The 19,689-nt window shown below is 43.1% G+C and overlaps 1 protein-coding gene across 1 annotated transcript in view; it reads left to right on the plus strand.

The window, feature by feature from the left end:
- LOC310782182 (NACHT, LRR and PYD domains-containing protein 3-like) overlaps positions 1–19,689 on the plus strand; it is a gene marked incomplete at its 3' end in the record, with an annotated part of 169,613 nt that overhangs the window by 35,713 nt on the left and 114,211 nt on the right. The window contains exon 3 of the mRNA XM_083642868.1: positions 5,892–5,985. Within this exon, the coding sequence (XP_083498994.1) occupies positions 5,892–5,985 (94 nt within the window). The remainder of the gene's footprint in view (positions 1–5,891; positions 5,986–19,689) is intronic.

Raw genomic sequence — 19,689 nt, forward strand, 5'->3', positions numbered from 1 at the left:
CAAGTTTGAAGTTGATGGGATGAACGGTTCTCAAGATAAACCACTTTTTGTGTTGCCAGTAGGTGGCGCTGTGCCAAATTGCACGACATTTGGCACTGCACTGTGTCGAGTTCCCATCAGCGCACTCCCCAAATTTGAAGTCGTTCGGACGAACGGTTGTTGAGATAAGTTGTTGAGATTTAAAAAAAAATGTTGCCAGTAGGTGGCGCTATGCCGAATTGCACGAAAACAGGTCACTGCACTGCGCCACGTATTCCTTAGCACACTCCCAAAGTTTGAAGTCGATCCGACCAACGGTTCTTGAGATACGTGAAGGCAAAGCTAGAGGAGAGGAGGAACACACAGACAGACACACACACAGACAGATGCACAGACAGATAGAAGCACAGACAGATGCACAGACAGATTCAGCATTTAACCAATATGGCTTTTGGATTGGTTTGTGAAGAATTCTGGTCAAAATTTCCACATTTGAGACCAAATTTATAATATTCTACAATCTTTATCATTTTCAACAGCATAAGTGACCTCTATGGGTTCAAACCTGCATTTTTTTTTGCCCTTCAAAATGTCCAAAATGTGGTTGCATCCTACGTCACGGCCAATTCCCGCCTTCCCCACTCATGTGAAAAATGTTTTTTTCATGTGATTATTACTGTAGTTCATGCCAGGAGTTGCAACATCTCCATTCACTCCAATGGAAACGTTTTTAGTGCAAGCCCTTTAAGAGCGCAATGCATCATGGGTAATCGCCTACTGTGGCTAATGTTAGCCGCTAGTTAGTTATGTTACATGGCAGTAATACGCCACCAAATTGATATAACTTTTAACCATTTCAGGCAAAACCGTTTCCATACCATCAGCGTTGGTTAGTTGTTTACAACGTGGCTATATTTATAATAGAACCACGTTGATACACTGTCATGGAAAAAAAAGAAAAGGAGATTGGGAGGGAGGTCATAGCGTCTCTGTCGATGATTTGATTTGACAGTTCTGGGTACTGGCGTTGGCCAATCCTGGCGTGTTCCACCCCCCAAATCGATTGTGTTCTGGCGCAAAGCGAGTGGGTTCCAGGACGAATAGGCTTTGTGAGGCACGCGCCAGTTACATTATTTTAGAGCAGCGCAGTAAATACAATATTCCTGGAATGCGAGTTTAACGAAACAGTTACATGTCCATTCTACATCAAATAAAGATGTTACTGTTTGTTTTATTTTATATGTTACATACTTATTGGCCAAGTTTATGGGCTAGGAATTCAGCCAGGGTACAAGAGAGTATAGGCGGCCATCTTGCCTGCAGAGATTTCAAATAAAGTAGAATACCGTTTTGCCAGAAATCTGGGGGGTTTAGTCCTGCTTTAAGTTAGAGGTTCTCAAAGTGGGGGTCCAGGGACCCCCCAGGGGTCCTTGAGGGTATTCCATGGGTCCCCAGCGGGGGGGTCACTATAATTCCATCCATAAGTAACAGAACGATAGATGGTCATGGGTTAACCGTTTCATGCATTTCTGTAATCAAACATCTAAAAGATCTTATGAAATGGGGGTCTATGGTCTAATCTTTGTCAGTTTAGGGGTCCTTGATTTGAGTTGTAGGTAAGCAGATTCCAGGCGTAGCCTACTGGGTTAATTGGATGCAATGCCATTGTAAAAATATGAGTAACAGCCATGTTCTCATGTCCTCCTGACTAGTGTGCGTGCAGCACATCCCCAGGAGATCTCAAAAACTGCAATGGGCATAGCGTTACATCTAGCCTATCGGTTTTATAATTCTGTCCATTTTCTGACGTGTGGCCACAGCCTAACGGCTAGCTAGATCAAGCTAGCTATCAAAAAGTATTGAAGGCAAGAGTCGACAACTGTATGCTTTAATTTAGACAATAGCGCTACCACCATTTTGGCGAAAAAAACGTCTCCTTGGCCAACGAGAGCAACAACAAAGACTGTGCGTATTCTATTTCTCAACAGTAACTACAACTTCTACAACATAAATAAACAAACTGAAACGATTTGAAAATTTAAATGGTTGGTCTTTACTGAATGTTCTCAGTCATTAAGCATTACAGCAGTAACAGGCTTGCTGACTCATCTTAACGTTGTTCTTCTTTTGTTTTATTCTTCTTCTACTGAACATGTAGGCATTCTGACGTAAACTTAAGAAATACTGCCGCCTAGTGGCCGCTTTTAGATAGGGTTCCAAATTAGGACTTAAATCAAACGCATCAGTAGCAAATGCTAGATAAAACAAATACAACAGTGCGCTTACAACGGATTAACTGTCATTTCTTATTTTAAGTAATTTGCTAACGTTAGCCAGAGCCATCCACAAACTGTTGTTTGGCGATAAACACAACAGACAGACAGACAGACAGACGGACGGAGGGACAGACACACACACGCACGATATGAAACTCACCCCAACACAAAGATCGTCTCACGGGAAACACTACAGTTGTCCGGTGGCAATGAGGCATAACGTCGGTCTTGTGAATTCTGCACGTCCTCCATGTTGTGTCTGGCCCGGCAGTACTCGCAGATAAAGTTTTAAAAAGTTAATCCGCACAGACACCTTTCAGCATTAGTCAGTGAATTCCTCCATGTTGTCCTGAGTTAATCAGAGAGAGCTCTAGCTGCACTAGCTAAAGCAGTCAGACCATGTGACACAGAGAGACGACAGGATGGGAGGGGGAGGAAACAGCCGGATCTCGTGGCTACTCCGATGTAAACAAAAGCCGAATAGCCAATCAAAACTCTGTATGCAAATACAAGAGTGAGCCTTTGTTCTGCTTGTTTCCAGGTACTAAAACAACTCGAGTTTTATTGAACAAGATTCATGTATTTAATGACCCCAAAACGTCTTCATTTTATATGGAATGGATAGTTCAATTACACTATGGTGTACTAATGTAAAAAATGATTTTTTTTTTTTTTTTTAACACATTGAATGCCAGCCATGTTTTCATTCCTGTAGGTAAGTTGTGCCAGGGGTGTTTTTGACGATTCTGGCTCATTTTAGAACAGCCGAGGATTCTTTTCTGTTAAGAATTCATGAACACCAATCATCTAAAAATAACTAATAGAATGTGTGCTTTCTCTGTCTAAAAGAGTTAGTTTGCAGAGTTAGTAGTTATGTAGATATTAGCCGTTGAGTACAGCATGGTTTCAGCGTCTGGAAATTTATTCAGAGATAAATGGCTTTTTGTGAAACAGTCACTTTAACCATTCATTTTTGGCATCAGTAAGACCGTCAGACATTCTAAACAATAGTTTTGAACAGTAATTTCCTCCATAACAACAGGAAACACCCCTCTCATTCAAACTCCTCCCTCCGTGTGTCTTCTCCTCCTTCCTCCTAACAGCGGGCGTGTCAGAAGCGCGTTGTGCTGCCTGCCTGTCTGTCTGCGTGCCTGCCTGCCTGCTTGCCTGCGTGCGGGGACGAGTCTGAAATGGATTACTGTAAAATCGCCAAGCCATTTCCTTGAATGGCTTGCTCCCGCGGTGTGTGTGTGTGTGTGTGTGTGTGTGTGTGTGTGTGTGTGTGTGTGTGTGTGTGTGTGTGTGTGTGTGTGTGTGTGTGTGTGTGTGTGTGTGTGTTCGCGCGTTGCTCCGTGGCTCTGGGGGGGAGGGGATCTCTGTCCGTTCTGTGTGTGTGTGTCTCCGGGCTCCTGACTGTAAAATCGCCAAGCCATTTCCGCGGGAGGCGGCTGCTTTTGGTGTACGGGTCCCGTGGCTGTGGCTTCTCTCTGTATCTGTCGCCACTTAGTGGTCGGTAAAATAGATTACACACATGCTCTTGCTCCTATAGTTATCTCGAAGATGTAAAAGGGGTTGATTGATGTCCCACCGTCAAAAAAACATGTAAGACGAGTTAGGTCGTCCTTGGCACTTAAGCGCTGGATTATGTAAGACGAGTTAGGTCGTCTCTGGCACTTAATGTGTTAAGAAATAGACTGGATCCCCCTAGTGGAAAACTGAAACAGCCGACTTGCGGTCCGTAGCGCCAGGAAGTGTTACATATTATAATAGACCCTTCTCATGGGGGCCATTTTGTGTCGAAAAGGCAGGGTAAACACAGGTGTAAGCAAAACACTAATGAGGGTTTCGAACTTCCATGATTGGAATTTGGAAACCCTCATTAGTGTTTTGCTTGCACCTGTGTTTATTCTGCCTTTTCGACACAAAATGGCCCCCGTGATAAGGGTCTATAGTCAATGTTATATCTATGCTTTTCTTTGTTTTCCTTTCCTGTGTCTGAGCTTGTTTGCTTTGTTTTGTTTGTACGTTGTTAAAATTGAAAAAAAAAAAAGATATATAACATTACCATTACCACACGCGGTCTTGTCTTGGACATGCACAGAGAGCGAAATATGGAATAATTTTTGCTTACAGTAAGGGGAAGCCCACGGACAAAACATAGTCTGTAGCCCGTCCGTAAATTATGTTTAAAAGTGCACAGGTGAAGGGAGCCGACACGTCCAGCTTGGCCAGACGCTGATAAACATCCTGACTTGTTCAAAGAGCAACAGGTTAGCGAATGTGATCGATAAATTACATTCCCTCAAATAAGTCGTCAAATGAGTGTTATTTTGTGACAAGCAAACTCTTTTTTTTTACCGGAGTTTGACGAGGAAATGCGCTCAGTACGAGCGCAGACCCTCTGCCAAGTAACGTTATTGAGTCATGATGCTGTTTAATAAGTGATCTGGTTGCAAAAAATATCAAAGAAATAACATAAGTATAGGGGATCTAATTATTGTAGTAAAATGACATGAAGGCTGTGCACCATCAATAAGTGATATCAGCATACCAAGTATTCATTGTTATAATAGGCTGCAGTTGGTCAGTGCTCAAAAGCAGGCAGGAACAGGTTGGTCCTTGATTTACAGTCAAACACAAGGCATGTAAGCAACCTGAATTCCTGCAAAACAGTGAAAGTGAGTGATTAAAATTAATAAACAACTGACCTCAGGCTCATTTAACTTCACAAGACGCATTTACATCAAAAATAAGTTGAAAGCAGTGATTGATAATCAATTAAATCTAATAATTGCATCATTGGGAGGTTGATTCTGGCTCTCAATATTAGGGGTGGGCAAATATATTGATATATTTATATCAATATTGTGCTATGAGACTAGATATTGTCTTAGATGTTGGATATGGCAATATTATGGTGATATGGCATAAATGTTGTCTTTTCCTGGTTTTAAAGGCTGCATTACACTAAGTCAAGTGTAGGCTCTAGAGACACTGCGGAGCGCGTCATCATTCAGAAACCACGCCCAAAACGGGGGAAACACAAACTCCCGTCCAATCCTGGCGTTCTCCTATGTCGCGTGCATGGTCGGGTGTTGCACAAAAAAGATTGTATATACGGAAGATGAACACTCCAACTTACTTCATTGACAGCAACATCCACATTTTTCTTCTCTCCAATTCTCAATGGCTTCCTTGTTTTCCTCGGGAATACAAAAAAAGTTTAACTGGCGATTTTTTACATTTGTTGTCTGCGCAGCCCACCACACAACAGCTTTTAGCTTTGTTTAATTCAAGGAAAATTACGCTGGTGTGTGGAAATGAACGGAGCTTTTCCCCCGTGATGGGCGTGGCCTATTTCATGCAGTGTCTCTATAGTGACATTTTAAAATAGAATGTCGTAACTCACTCACTTTTTCATGTATGCACGGAAACTTCACAAAATGTTTGTTTTGAAATGACCAACGTCAGAGTTCTCTCTGACGTTGGTCATTTCATTCTGATTTTGGGGCTGTTTAATATCATTTTAATCAAAGGGTAAAGGCACCAAGTTGGCACTGTTAATAATGAAACTGAAATGTGGCTGAGTGATTGGCTTGTGGACTTTGAGCTAATTCTATTTCTCTGATTTTATAGGAGGAGGATTTTAGCTATACATCGTTCAGCTGTACGGTGGAGAACCCAGTCAGTAAGGAGGACAGCGAACCACTCCGCAACCCCTTCATCCCTAGTGAGTAACCTCATTTTAACAACACATTTAACCCTGTGAAGTCTAAGGGTATTGTAAGAGCCATCGACTGGATTTGTGTTTATGGGTAATATTCTTTCATGCCTCTAGGGGGTGTTATGCTAAAGGCCTAAGTTGGCCATAGGTCATTTAAGTTGATGCCAATCAGGGCACAGGTGTTGCTAATAGGAGGAGGCAAACAATTTTGACTGTGCTCAGACCAACATCAACCAGCTGTATTTTGTTTTATCTTTGTTTTACGCGTTAGCCAGTAACTGGCTAACACGTATCATTACAGAATAGACACTTTTCTGGCTGTCCGCTGTCGATCTTTCGTCTAAACAGCCAGCCGACTGACTGAGCCGAGAGCCATGGCCCTTCCGGTGACGAGTCGATCACATGCTTTTTTCAACGGACACCATTGGTTCTGCACAGTGCTGCCTTCACTACACACTGCAACAACATTGAAACTGAGCGTGGCATTACAAATTAATTGAATGGTTGAATTCTGTATTCGCACACGTACCCCTTATTGCGTTTTACAATTCGCACTGTTCTATTTTTAGTAGCAAATGCGATCAAAATGATCGCTCTGTCGAGCCCTGACTGTCAATGGTGTAAAGAGATAATTTGGCCCAAATGCTGAAAAGTTGAAATCTGCTTTTGCTGTACATCTCTTGTGAAAACACAAATTTATGTGGATGAATTGTTTTGGTGCTTGAAATTTGTTTACCAAAGTCTTAGGTTTACAAAAGTAGTGTAATATATGAATAAAATAGCAGATACATGTAAAATTAATTCTCAAAATTAAATTTTGTCATATCGTCTTTGTTGTTTTCTGTCACTAAACTTTCAAGAAATGTTAGACTGAGATAAATGGGACTGAATAATGACATCATACTACATATCAAGCTTCATGGGATGTGTGGAAATAAAAACCGGGCATTACAATAAAAATATCGCAGCCAATTTGTTTATTTAAAAATAAACACACGCAGAACACCATTTACAATCTTTGCATAATGTGCATGTTTTCAAGTTCTGTCATGTCATGCCAGTTATTGTCATGTTGTCGGTCAAGCTGTGGGCAGATGCACTTCCATGAAGCGCAGTTTCATCTTTCGAACTCCTGGCTTTCAAAACCTGCTGCTCCATCACTGTTCTACTCATTTACCGTCCACCCAAACCTCACCCATCATTCCTGTCCGACCTCACCGAAGTCCTCACAATAGCCTCATCTCTCTCCTCCCGTCTACTCCTCCTCGGCGACTTCAACATCCACATCGACTCACCCACCTGTAAACCTGCATCCGACCTCACCTCTCTCCTGGACAACTTCAACTTCACCCAACACGTCACCTTCCCCACACATGTCAAAGGTCATATCCTCGACCTTGTCTGCTCTGCCAATCTACCGGTTCTCAACATCCACCCTACTCCATTCCCTCTGTCTGACCACACTCTCATCCAGTTCACTGTCTCATCCCCGTCCCCACGCCCCCTAACCCTCAGAGAAATAACATTCCGGAACACCAAAGCACTCGACCCTCTGCAACTCTCCGACCTACTCACCACAGCTCTCACCCTGCACCCAGCCTCCTCCTCACCTGATGATCTCACCAATGTTCTCAACAACACACTGTCTGCCTCCCTCGACTTCCTTGCCCCCCGCAAAACCAAAACCATGAAACAAACTGGCCGCCAACTGGAACGTCTCTGCAAGAAAACCTCACTCACCGTCCATCTTCAAGCAATCAAAATCCACCTTTCCACCTATAAAGAAGCCCTCACTGCCGCCAAGTCTGCCTACTACTCCTCCATCATCAACAACCCCAGCCACAACTCAAAAACACTCTTCTCCACCTTCAACAACCTCCTCAAACCCCGCACCGACGCCCTCCCTACCTCCACACCCGACCTATGCAACTCTTTTCTTCAGTTTTTTGCAGACAAAATCACCACCATTCATCAATCACTCCTATCAGTACTCCAGCCCCTCTCCTCTCCATCCCTCTTGACCTGCCTACCCCTCCCCCCACCACCGCCTCTCCTGCTTCACTCCAGTTACACCCTCAACCATCTCCAAACTCATCAGTTCATCGAAACCCACAACCTGCTCCCTTGACCTCCTCCCCACCCCCCTGCTGAAATCATGCCTCCCAGTCCTCTGCCCCTACCTCACGCGTTATTTCGAATCGCACATAGGTTACGCAAAAACCAAGCCCTGTGCCCGCCTACGCAGCAGTCAAGCGCCGGGATTGGCCAGGAGCAAGTCTTTTGTCTTCTTTTGACAGCTGGAATCTCCCACACCACAAACACTGGAGGGCACGCAGCACAGCGATTTCATGAACCAACTGAATTGCTCTTGATAGCGGACATTGAAATGAATTATTAGTGTATTAACGCTAATGAAAACCTAACACACAAGCTTTTCAAACAAACATTTCCCACACACCACAAACACTGTGCCCAGCCCAGCGATTTTATTAACCAAATTGCTCTTGATAGCAGACATTGAAAATAAATTACTGTAATAACGCCAATGAAAACACAAGCTTTTAACACAATCGATTTTTGACACATTTATTTCAAAACATCATTGTAAAATTCAGGCCTTTAGCCAAAGCTTTAATAACAGAGCTCAGCTGACAGTTTAACCTGCAAATGAAAAATGTAAAGAATATAAAATTAAAAATACAATAGGCTACAGCACATAGGCCTAGCCCCCCCCCCCCCCCCCTGGAGTACTGAATGGTCGCATGTGTGAGCATTTTGGATATTCACATTTGTTTGTATTTGTAACAGGGTTTGTGGTGAAGTTGTGTTCTAACTTCTAAGTTTCAAACACGGGTGTCTGACTGCCCAGTGTGCCCACTGTGGCTCTATGTGGAGCTGCCCAGCCCAGCCCGGCCTCTCCGCCCCGCCTCCCTGTATATAAGTCAGAGCAACAGGAGGAGAACACGCAGACCAGTGGCCAACACAATGGGGGAATTAATGAGGCCCGTCCTGGAATTCCATTCATTCGAAAGGCCGGAGGGGGGCGCACGTCAGGTCCGGTAGTGACGTCACGTACATTGGCTTCAATTGAAAAATGAGCCGACTTCTCTCTCGGTCTGTGTCTTAAATAAACATTTTCCGAATGAGTTTATGGTCTGAATAAGCAATTTCAAGTCTTTTTCATGCTCTCATGGGCTCCGTTTTCTAAATTATGGTCCCATTTCGAGTAAAAGAGACGATAAAAAAGACTAACTTTTGGGGCGGGATTTTCCTTGATTGACACCAGCCACAGCAAACCAGATGATCCCAACCACAGCACAACCAGTTGCCAAGGCAGGCTAGCTAGCTAGCAATGTAGCCATAGATTAAAAGTAAACTACCAGAAACAGCGTTACCTTTATGATCTTTTAATGATGTTAGTAGACACACGTAACAGTATAGATTCCCGTTATGAGGTCAGTTGATCAAAATAACACCTATATCGAAATCGCATTTTAGCGGATGGGCAGCAACCATACAAGCCGGGGCTTCATAGCTGATCACCTGGACACATTTTACGGCGAAATTATCTGATAAACTGGTTTGTGCAGCTCTGTGGTGATCAGCTAATGTCTTCATAGCATTGTGATTATGATTTAATGCATTATGGAAGATAAATGCTGGTTTAACATAATGAAAATAATTCTCTACCAAACATGTAAAGTGATGCTTCTGGGCAGTAGACCATTTGGGCATAACGTTATGTAATGTGACATGAAATCACCACATTTCAATAATTATAACATTTTTGCACATTTGAATGCTGCTGGTCGTTTGTTTAATGCTGTATATATTGGACATTTAAAGCTGATACACAATTGTGTTGAGGTAATTCCGCGCTCAGTTAAAAATATAACGTGTAACACTTGACACAATCAAATGTAACTTTTTCACAGCAATACTGTACAGTCCAGCCCATCATGGTATGGGAAAGGAACCATTGTTTGAATTATATCGAAATATATTTGCATGGTGTAGCATGTAATGCAGTCTGTTAAGATACTATAAAGCTAGATACTCTGTGACACAGAAAGGCAGACAAGCTAGCAGCAGGGATCTTGTCACACTGATTCCAGATAAACTCGTCTGTCTAGCCAGCTATACAATATTACTGTACCATAATACCACAAGCTTAAGGCAGCATATGCCAATGGAAGGCTGGGAAGCATTAGCTATATCCAGGCTATACAGTAACGTTAGGCTATTATAAAGTTATGAAACGCTGATTCAGACGTTACAATAATATGACACAATATGAGCCAGTTACCCTAGCTAGAGAGAGTAATTTCAGACCACCAGATATCACCATATTTAATTTCAATAAATATAAAGCATTCATTGATTGAAGCAGACTGCTGGTCGGTTAAGTTTCTCCGTCGTCATGTCCTCTGGTCCAATCTTCGGTTCGTAGTTTGTGTTCACTCGACATCAACAAACTTTATACTTAAGCAATATAGCATGAGAGCCAGTGTGTTGTGGCAAATATATCCCGCTGATCAGCTGTTATCCCACGAGGCCGCAGGCCGAGTGGGATAACTGCTGAGCAGCGGGATATATGCCACAACACACGCTGCTCGAGTGCTATATTGCTTTTATAAAACGGTTTCCAAGTATGATAATATAATAATAATAATAGTAATACTATAGGTCTGACTGCCATGGCATTCTGGTAGAGTCAGTTGAAACACTACTGTAAGGCGGGACCGCAAGAACGTGTGGGTGATTTGATTGGATCGTTCTGGAGACTGAAGTTGACATTGGCCAATCCTGGCGCTTGCTGAGAAGCTGAGAGCTTTCTGGAAAGCCCGACACGCAGCTCGAGCGCAGCGCTGCATTCTCAGCGCTTGCTGAGAAGCTGAGAGCTTTCTGGAAAGCCCGACACCAACTAACGTTACGGGGTTAAATGCGGGGTTAAATGCGGGGTTAACAGCCTTTTTTTTTGCAAAGAAGACATTAGCCCGCGTCTATTCTTGTACAAAACATAATTTTCTGCGAAGTATTAGTAAAGTTATAAGCGAAGATCGATTCACAAGGATCTGACAGCTGTCTCCGCCATTTGTTTTTTCTACATTGTCATTTGAGGTAACCAAAGCCTTTTAGTAAGAGAGTTGCCATGGCAACTCAATAACCCATGGCCATGGGTTATTGGAGTGGGTTACTGGATTTATACAATGGCTGTGAACCAATCAGATTGCTTGATTTGAGAGAGCCGTTTTATAAATGATGATATACAACAAGGCTATCTTTGTTGACAATGTTTATGACAAAAGCATTAAAACAAGCAAATATAACAATATTCTCCGGTCACTGGCAGATACTAGCTAAAACTTGTTCAAAGCAAACCTCTCATGTCAGCATTTGGCTTGTGTGTTATTGCAATATCCTATGTTGAAACAACTGATCATCAGTGACATGTAGTTTAGCGTTAATCTCAGGAGAACAGAATATTATAGCTTTGATCTTCACAAATCATTTGATCCTCTGTTGTGTGTCCCAACACTGGTACTGGAGGGCGGCTACTAGGGATGTTCATTTTGAAAATTTTCCAAAATCGATAATCGGTGAAAATTAACGATCAATTATCGATTATCGATCATATTAATACTTAGAAAATTTTCAATATATATTTTTTTATTTTTTTTATTTTTTTTACAAAATGAATGCCTATGGCAGAAAATACGAAAGACAACGTGTTCTCCTCAATGAACTCTTTATTTCAATGTGTCTCCTCTCCAACACTGCTGTCCCCGGCGCATGCCGGTGTGAATTTCCCATGTTTAAAACAGTTTTGTTGGCACAAAGGCCCGTGCCCAGCCAGAAAACTAGAGACTATATGAAGCTCCACCTCACGTTAGTCGGCTGTGCAATGGAGTGGGGCAAGGAGGAACGAATTCCACCCAAACCTAGTCCAATTTTTTTTTTTTTTAATAATTAAAAAATCGATCCAAATGCCACAGGATCGATTCCAATCCTTAACGATCAATTATCGATTTTCGATAATTGATGAACATCCCTAGCGGCTACCCCTTAAAGAAACGAATGACACTGTTAATCACTGTATAACGTTAACGTTTGCTTACCCAACACTACGTGCGATTGGTAAATACTGTAAATGCAGAGGTGGATAAAGTATCCAGATTAGTTTAACCCCCTTGTTCCCCCTCATTGATTGATTAATGAATGAATGAATGCATTTATTTGGTGATAAGATAAAAAGAACAAAGAAGAGGACAAGCACCAAATATCAAACATAAGTTAAGAACAAACATCACAGGAAATCACAGAGGATAAAAACACAATAAAGCCCTAGGGCTTATTTCCATTGTGGTCCCCATATGTAATTAAAAACAAATTGTTAATAAAAAAACATAGAACACTGATTAAAACAGAAATACGATGCAGCAGCAGTGTGTAAGGCGAGTGCAGTTCCATTAACTTGCATTAAAAGAAATTATACAAGATAAAAAGAAACATAGCATCAGGGGGGTGAACAAATCAGTTAAAAATAATAATAATAAAATAAAATAAAAACAATCTCTTTAAGGTCCTCTTAAAACCACTCAAGGAGGTACTTTCTTTAATTTCCTTGGGTAAGAGGTTCCACTGAACAGCTCCACTGTAGAGGAAGCTGTTCTTCCCCATCAGGGTCTTAAAACGACTGGGGACCAAGTCTGTTTCCCTGCCTCTAGTAGTGCTGGTGGGTCTCACGTACAAGTGAGAAATAATGCAGCAGGTACTTTGGAATTTCATATTGCGCTTTTCAACTGTTAACCAGTTAAGTCTTTTAAAGTGCTCAGCAATGAGATGAGTGTGAGGATGAACCTCTAAAGGCAGCCGCATGACTTCTCAGAGACCTGTTTTAGTGTTTTTTATTGTATTTTAATCATTTTAACATTAAGTTTCATAGATTGTTAAAACAAGAGGATCAAAGAACCCTTTTAGTAAACCAAGAGTGATGGATGGACTGTTTTCACTTGGATTCTAACTGGATTATCTTATGCCGGCCTGCTCTTTCCTATGCTGGGGACAATGGCAAACATTATCAGATACACCAAAAGCTCTCTTTTCAGCCTTCAGACCAAAAGACATTATCTGGAAGAATCACTGAAACATAAACTAACTTCGCTTGGAGTATTACGTCCAAGGTCTCGACCAAGGGGGACTAAAGGAGGAAGAAACATCCTTAGAGGAATAGGAGTGATATATGGACACAGGCCAAATTTCAATTCTGCCCCTCAAAACTCCAAGATTGTGAGTAATCGTGTGCTAAAAACTATTAAATGCACTGTAGCTCCTCACCCTGATCTGCTTGTGACAGACATAGGCCAATACTGCAATGTTCCAAAGCAGGCTGCAAAAACTGTACTTCCCAACTATCTCCTTTGTAACACAAGATCCTTAAGACACAAAGTTGATGAACTTTACACCGTGATGCAAGCCAATGAGACCTCTGTTACTGCTGTAACTGAGTCATGGCTGACAGCAGATTTTCCAGACTCAATTGTTAATCTACACGGCTTTAGCTTACACAGAAAAGACAGACTAACTTCAATTGGAGGGGGTGTAGCCGTGTACATCAAAGACACCATCCCCCACAAACGACTGACTGATCTGGAAGATGACAGCTTCGAGTGTTTGTGGACATGGCAGCGACCTCCACTCCTACCCCGTGGCATAAACTGCATTGTCACTGGTGTGCTCTACAACCCACCCAAATCCTCAAAGGAGGCCCGAACTGACTCCCAGGTCCTAGAATATTTGAAGAAGAGCTTGTCCAGTATTCAACACAAATTTAGTCTGCCAGGCATTGTGATTCTCGGTGACACTAACTCATTGAAATACTCCTCATTATGCAGACAATTTGGCTTAAAACAAGTTGTGTCAAAACCTACTAGAGGTCATAACCAGCTAGACTCCATCATTACTAACATCTCCGGCCTGTACTCTGAACCAGCCCATTTACCACCTATCGGAGGATCAGATCATCATACTATCACATGGACAGCTGCTCAGCGGTCCTATCAGCCATCAAGACCAGTGTACCGGCGACGGTGCACACCAGACTCCAAGAGGCTTCTTGGACTCATGCTTAATACAGCAGATTTCAGTGTTGTATATGAAACAACAGATGTGCAGCATAAAGTTGACAAGTTCTATGAAATTCTCACCCCTATCCTGCACCAATCAATGCCCATCAGAAGAAGCAATATAACAACCACTGATAAACCATGGATGACATCCCAAATTAAACAGCTCATTACTGACAGACAGCAAGCCTTTAAAGCAGAAGACAAGACAGAGTTCAAAAGGTTACGCTCTAAGGTGGCACACTTGATCCAAAATGCTAAAAGGAAATACTATGAGGATGAAGTCTCACACCTAAAAGCCAGTGACAGTGGAAACTGGTATAAGTCCATAAAAAGTCTGATGGGAGCTGAAGTTTCCAGAGGGGGGACTGACCACACAAAGACTCAAGAACAGTGTGAAACATTGAGTCGACACTTCTCCTCTGTATGGGAAAACACTGCAAAGAGCACCCCAGTTATGGAGGTAGATACTAGTGTCCTATTAAACACCCCTCCTCCTACATATAGTATAGGACAAGTGAAGATGTTTCTCCGCAAGGTGAACGGCAAAAAATCAGCTGGCAAAGACGAGGTTCCCACCTGGCTTCTGAAGACTTATAACGAAGAGCTTGGCCCGGTGCTGACCCACCTCTTTAATAGCTGTCTAAAAGAAAGTTACTTTCCCACACAATGGAAGGACTCCCTCGTCTGTGCTGTACCTAAGCGAAATAACCCCTCTTTCCCTCAGGACTACCGCCAAATCTCCCTTCTAAGCAGTATTGGAAAGGTGTATGAGGGGATCCTGAAGGACATACTACTACAGGAAACCGAGGGCAAAATACACATCTCACAGCATGGCTTCATGAAAAACAGATATACTGTCTCAGCTCTGCTGCACATCATCCAAGGATGGCACGACGCTGTTGATGCCCACCCTAAATTAGACGTACATGCCTCGTTTATAGATTTCACTCGGGCATTTGACACCATCGACCATTGCCAGCTCTTACAATCACTCAAAAGTCTTGGCATCTCACAGCACATCTGGCTCTCAGTCTCCAGCTACCTAGATGGCAGGCAGCAGGCTGTCAAGTGGGGTAACTTCCACTCAAAACCTCAATTTGTGAAAGCGGGCGTGCCACAAGGTGGGGTCTTTTCCCCTCTACTATTCGTCCTGTGTATGAACTCTCTAGACAGTATGATACCAAGCAGCATTGACCCTGTAAAATACGCTGACGACTTAACCCTCACTGAAAATCTCATGGGGTCTCTCCCTGGTCAGATGCAGGCAGCTGTGGATGGAGTGGTTGCATGGGGCCAGACCTTCTGCCTGAAAGCCAATGCCCTGAAAACGAAGGACATGGTCATTAGCCTCAGGAAGCCTCAAAATCAACCAATCCCACCTCCTGTTGTTGTTGACGGCCACGCTGTGGAGCGAGTGCACACCTTTAAACTCCTCGGGGTGCAGCTCTCCTCCGACCTGTCATGGGAGTCCCACGTTAACTACATCATAAAAAAAGCCCAACCCCGAATACACTACTTGAGTGTCGCCAAGCGAGCAGGGCTCCCACCTGACGTCCTGTCCCAAATTTATGTGAGCTTCATCAGACCTGTCTTGGAGTATGCTTCTCCAGTCTGGGGAGGGCTGAACAAAAACCTAACTCAGGACCTAGAATGTGTGCAGCGGAGGTGCTGCCGTATTATGGGCCTACCAAGTGGAACGTTCCCCAGCCTGGCGGAGCGGAGAGATGAAGCCACCTCCAGAGAATTCAAGCGGATGCTGGAGGAGGAAGGGTCCAACCCCCTACTTGGAGCCCTAAAAACTCCACAGCACCAATATGGCCTGAGAACTACTAGATTGTTCACAGGGCCAATAAGTCACACAAAAAGACACCAGCAGTCCTTCTTACCAAGAGCTTCCAGGCTGTGCTCACATTGTCCATCCTTTTAGTTATCTCCTCCCTGTACTGTAGGCATTTTATTGTTATACTGTATATATTCTTGTCTGTTTTCTAACTTGTAAAAAAACATCTCATTTCATCTTGTGATGCAACGATGTTTTTTTTCTTTAATAAACTTGAAACTTGAAACTTGAAACTAAGGATGACTCTTATAAGTTTGTTTTGTGCCGTCTGTAGCCTGCCTTTCAGGCGCTGCGTTAAACCAGTGTACCAGGAGGTGGCAGCATAGTCAAAGTGACTTTGTACTAGAGCTCCAGCTAGAATGTGCAAAATAGAACTATCTAAAAAAGCTGCTTTCCTAGCAATGAACTTTGTTTTTTGGTGAATTTTAGTTAGGGCCGACAAGGCCATCTGCTCCCCAGAGAGGCAATTGTCAAGAATACTTCCTAGGTATTTAATCTTCTCTGTGCCCTTGAGTACACATTCTCCTATTTTTACAGCAAAACCCAGGGACCTTGCAAGTCTAATTTTGCTGCCAAACAAGATGGCTTCCGACTTACCCGTGTGGAGGGACAGTCTGTTTGTCGAGAGCCACTCACATGCTCTCTCCATCTCGGCACCCAGAGTGTCCTCCACCACGGATTTGTCCCTGTGAGAGACCACCAACACGGAGTCGTCCGCATACAGAAATAGATTACAGGTTACAGCAGATATAAAATCATTAATAAAAAGTACCGTAAATTCCGGACTATAAGCCGCGGCTTTTTTCCCGTTTTTTGGCCCCTGCGGCTTATATAACGGTGCGTCTTATCTATGGATTTTTTCAGAAAAAAAAAAAAAAAAAAAAAAAAAAATCTCTCTTTTTTAGCACTCTTTCTAACTATAAATCCACTTCTGTTTTAATTTCCTCTCTTGCCCTCTTTTCACCACACCGCGGACACTGTGTGCACTGTAAAAATAAACAACGGTGGTGTTGTGTTATGTTGTTTTGTTGAAATGTTACGGTAATACGGTAAATGGGAGCTTCCTCAAACAGCCATCTCTTTCCCGACAATCCCCTCTGTGCGTGACCACTTACATATGGTAATTACGGTAAGCAAACGGCCACAAGCCCATCAACTCCCTCCCCCGACTACCAGGAGAAAATCACAAACTTCGGCGAATTCACACAAAGGAAGATCAAGGAATATTCCATCGAACCGGAGCAGATCATAAATATGGATGAAGTGCCTTTGACGTTCGACCTGCCACTCACTCGGACTGTTAACAAGAAGCGCCCTGGAGGATTCTTTCACCAAAAAAAAGCTTTGCTCGTTCTCGACAGCATGAGAACGAGCAGTAGATGATCATGAGGTGGTTTTTCAGACGTGTCGATATAGCAGTTTATCGCAAAAGTGTAATGGAAACACATTTTTCGCATTTGCACGTCATGTGACCCATATTATCCCTTGGAAAAGGAGCGGAAAATAAGTTTGGTAAGTAAGGTTCGATAGCCGTGTCAAAACCTCCGCAGCAAGTGGAAAACTTTGAAGCAACGCTACCTAGCAGAAAGACGAGTGTTGTGCAAAAGCGTAGCCGGGCAAATTAGATAATGTTTAATGGCAGAAATCGGTCCATGGTGACAGCAGGCTGCCTGTGTGCGCGCATTTGGCACAGCGGCGAGATGAGAGGATGAAAAGCACACACTGGTGCGGTGGTGCTGTCTGAAGTGAATACAGTGACTGTGAGTAGGCTAATACATTGCACACGTTTCAGGTGCAATTATAGAACCAAATCAGCCTTTCCCCCCCTCCATCTCTAAATCGGACCAGTTGTAGGCTATTAGGCTACCTTTTTTCCTCTGCCTGTCGCGCTGACTGCATTCACGCAGCCAGCAACATTTTGCGACTCATTTTCTTTTGAATTGATAATCAGGCTCGTTTATATGCATTGTAACTTCATGTTGGGATTTCCATTGACCATTGGTTGGATTTGAGCATGCAGGGGACGGGATATGGGGCAGATCCCCGTGCGTAATCACTGTGGCAGCTGCTGCAACGGGGAATCACTCAAACGCAACTTCAATGGAAACGCCTACAAGTCGCAATTGTACATTGTCGAAGTTGTAGAAATATCGCAATTCTTTTGCGAAAAACTGTAATGGAAACACAGCTATAGATGAAGAGGAGTTCGTTGGTTTTGAGTGACAATGAAGGAGAGAGGAGAGTGGTTGACGAAGCCACCCTGAACCTGTTCGTTTCCGACACTGAAGATGAGGACTTTGGTGGTTTCAGTACGCAGGAAGAAGAGGAAGACGAGCATTAGTGACTTGACTTCTCTGGTTACAGGTTTGCTGCACATATAGCCTATTGTTGTGTGATTTTGTCTGGGGATTAGTGACCTGACTTTTGTTTTGTTTTGTTGAAATGTTAATAAATGGGAGCTTCCCCAAACAGCCATCGCTTTCCCGACATTCCTCTCTGTGCACGAACCCTTTCATATGGTAATTAAACATCAAAACACCCGCGGCTTATAGACCGGTGCGGCTTATAGAAGAAAAAAATAGTCAATTTTGGTCCCGCGGCTTATACACCGGTGCGTCTTATAGTCCGGAATTTACGGTAAATAAAACAAAGGACAGAGGATGCTTCCTTGAGGCACCCCCCAACCCATCCCCCTTTCATCAGACAGTGTCCCACCTACATCGACTATTTGAGTGCAATCCTCCAGATAAGAGGCAACCCACTTGAGTGACCCATCATCAAAACCCATAGCTCTCAACTTTTTTATCAGGATGCTATGGTCTACAGTATCAAATGCTTTCTGCAGATCAAGCATAACCAGGCCACAAAACTTACCACTATCAACCTCCTTTCTGATTAAGTCAGTTAAAAACACAAGACAGGTTTCTGTAGAATGTGCTTTCCTAAAACCGGATTGAAACTCAAATAAAATATTGTTTTTTAAAATAAAGTCATTTATCTGCTATTGAACGAGCCTTTCCAATACCTTGGATAAGGTACACAGAATGGAGACCGGTCTATAATTGTTAGGATGGAGTTTGCTCCCTTTTTATGCCCCGTCGGCGATAGCCAGGCCGGAGGCATTATGGATCCGGGTTGTCCGTCCGTACATACGTCCGTACGGCCGTACGTCCGTACGGCCGTCCGTCCGTCCGTCCGATGTTTGTTAACGCGATATCTGAGGAACGCCTGGACGGAATTTCATCAAATTTGCCTCAAACATCGACTTAGACTCAAGGATGATCTGATTAGATTTTGGTGGTCAAAGGTCAAAGGTCAAGGTCACTGTGACCTCTCGAACGCCATTTTCAAGCTTGTTAACGCGATATCTCAGGAATGCCTTGACGGAATTTAATCAAACTTGTCTCAAACATCGACTTGGACTCAAGGATGAACTGATTAGATTTTGGTGGTCAAAGGTCAAGGTCACTGTGACCTCTCAAACGCCATTTTCCAGCTTGTTAACGCGATATCTCATGAATACCTTGATGGAATTTCATCAAATTTGCCTCAAACATCTACTTAGACTCAAGGATGAACTGATTCGATTTAGGTGGTCAAAAGTCAAAGGTCAAGGTCACTGTGACCTCTCAAACGCCATTTTCAAGCTTGTTAACGTGATATCTCAGGAATGCCTTGACAGAATTTAATCAAACTTGTCTCAAACATCGACTTGGACTCAAGGATGATCTGATTAGATTT

Source organism: Poromitra crassiceps, assembly GCF_964638095.1.
Source record: "Poromitra crassiceps genome assembly, chromosome: 9".
NCBI classification, from domain to species: Eukaryota; Metazoa; Chordata; class Actinopteri; order Beryciformes; family Melamphaidae; genus Poromitra; species Poromitra crassiceps.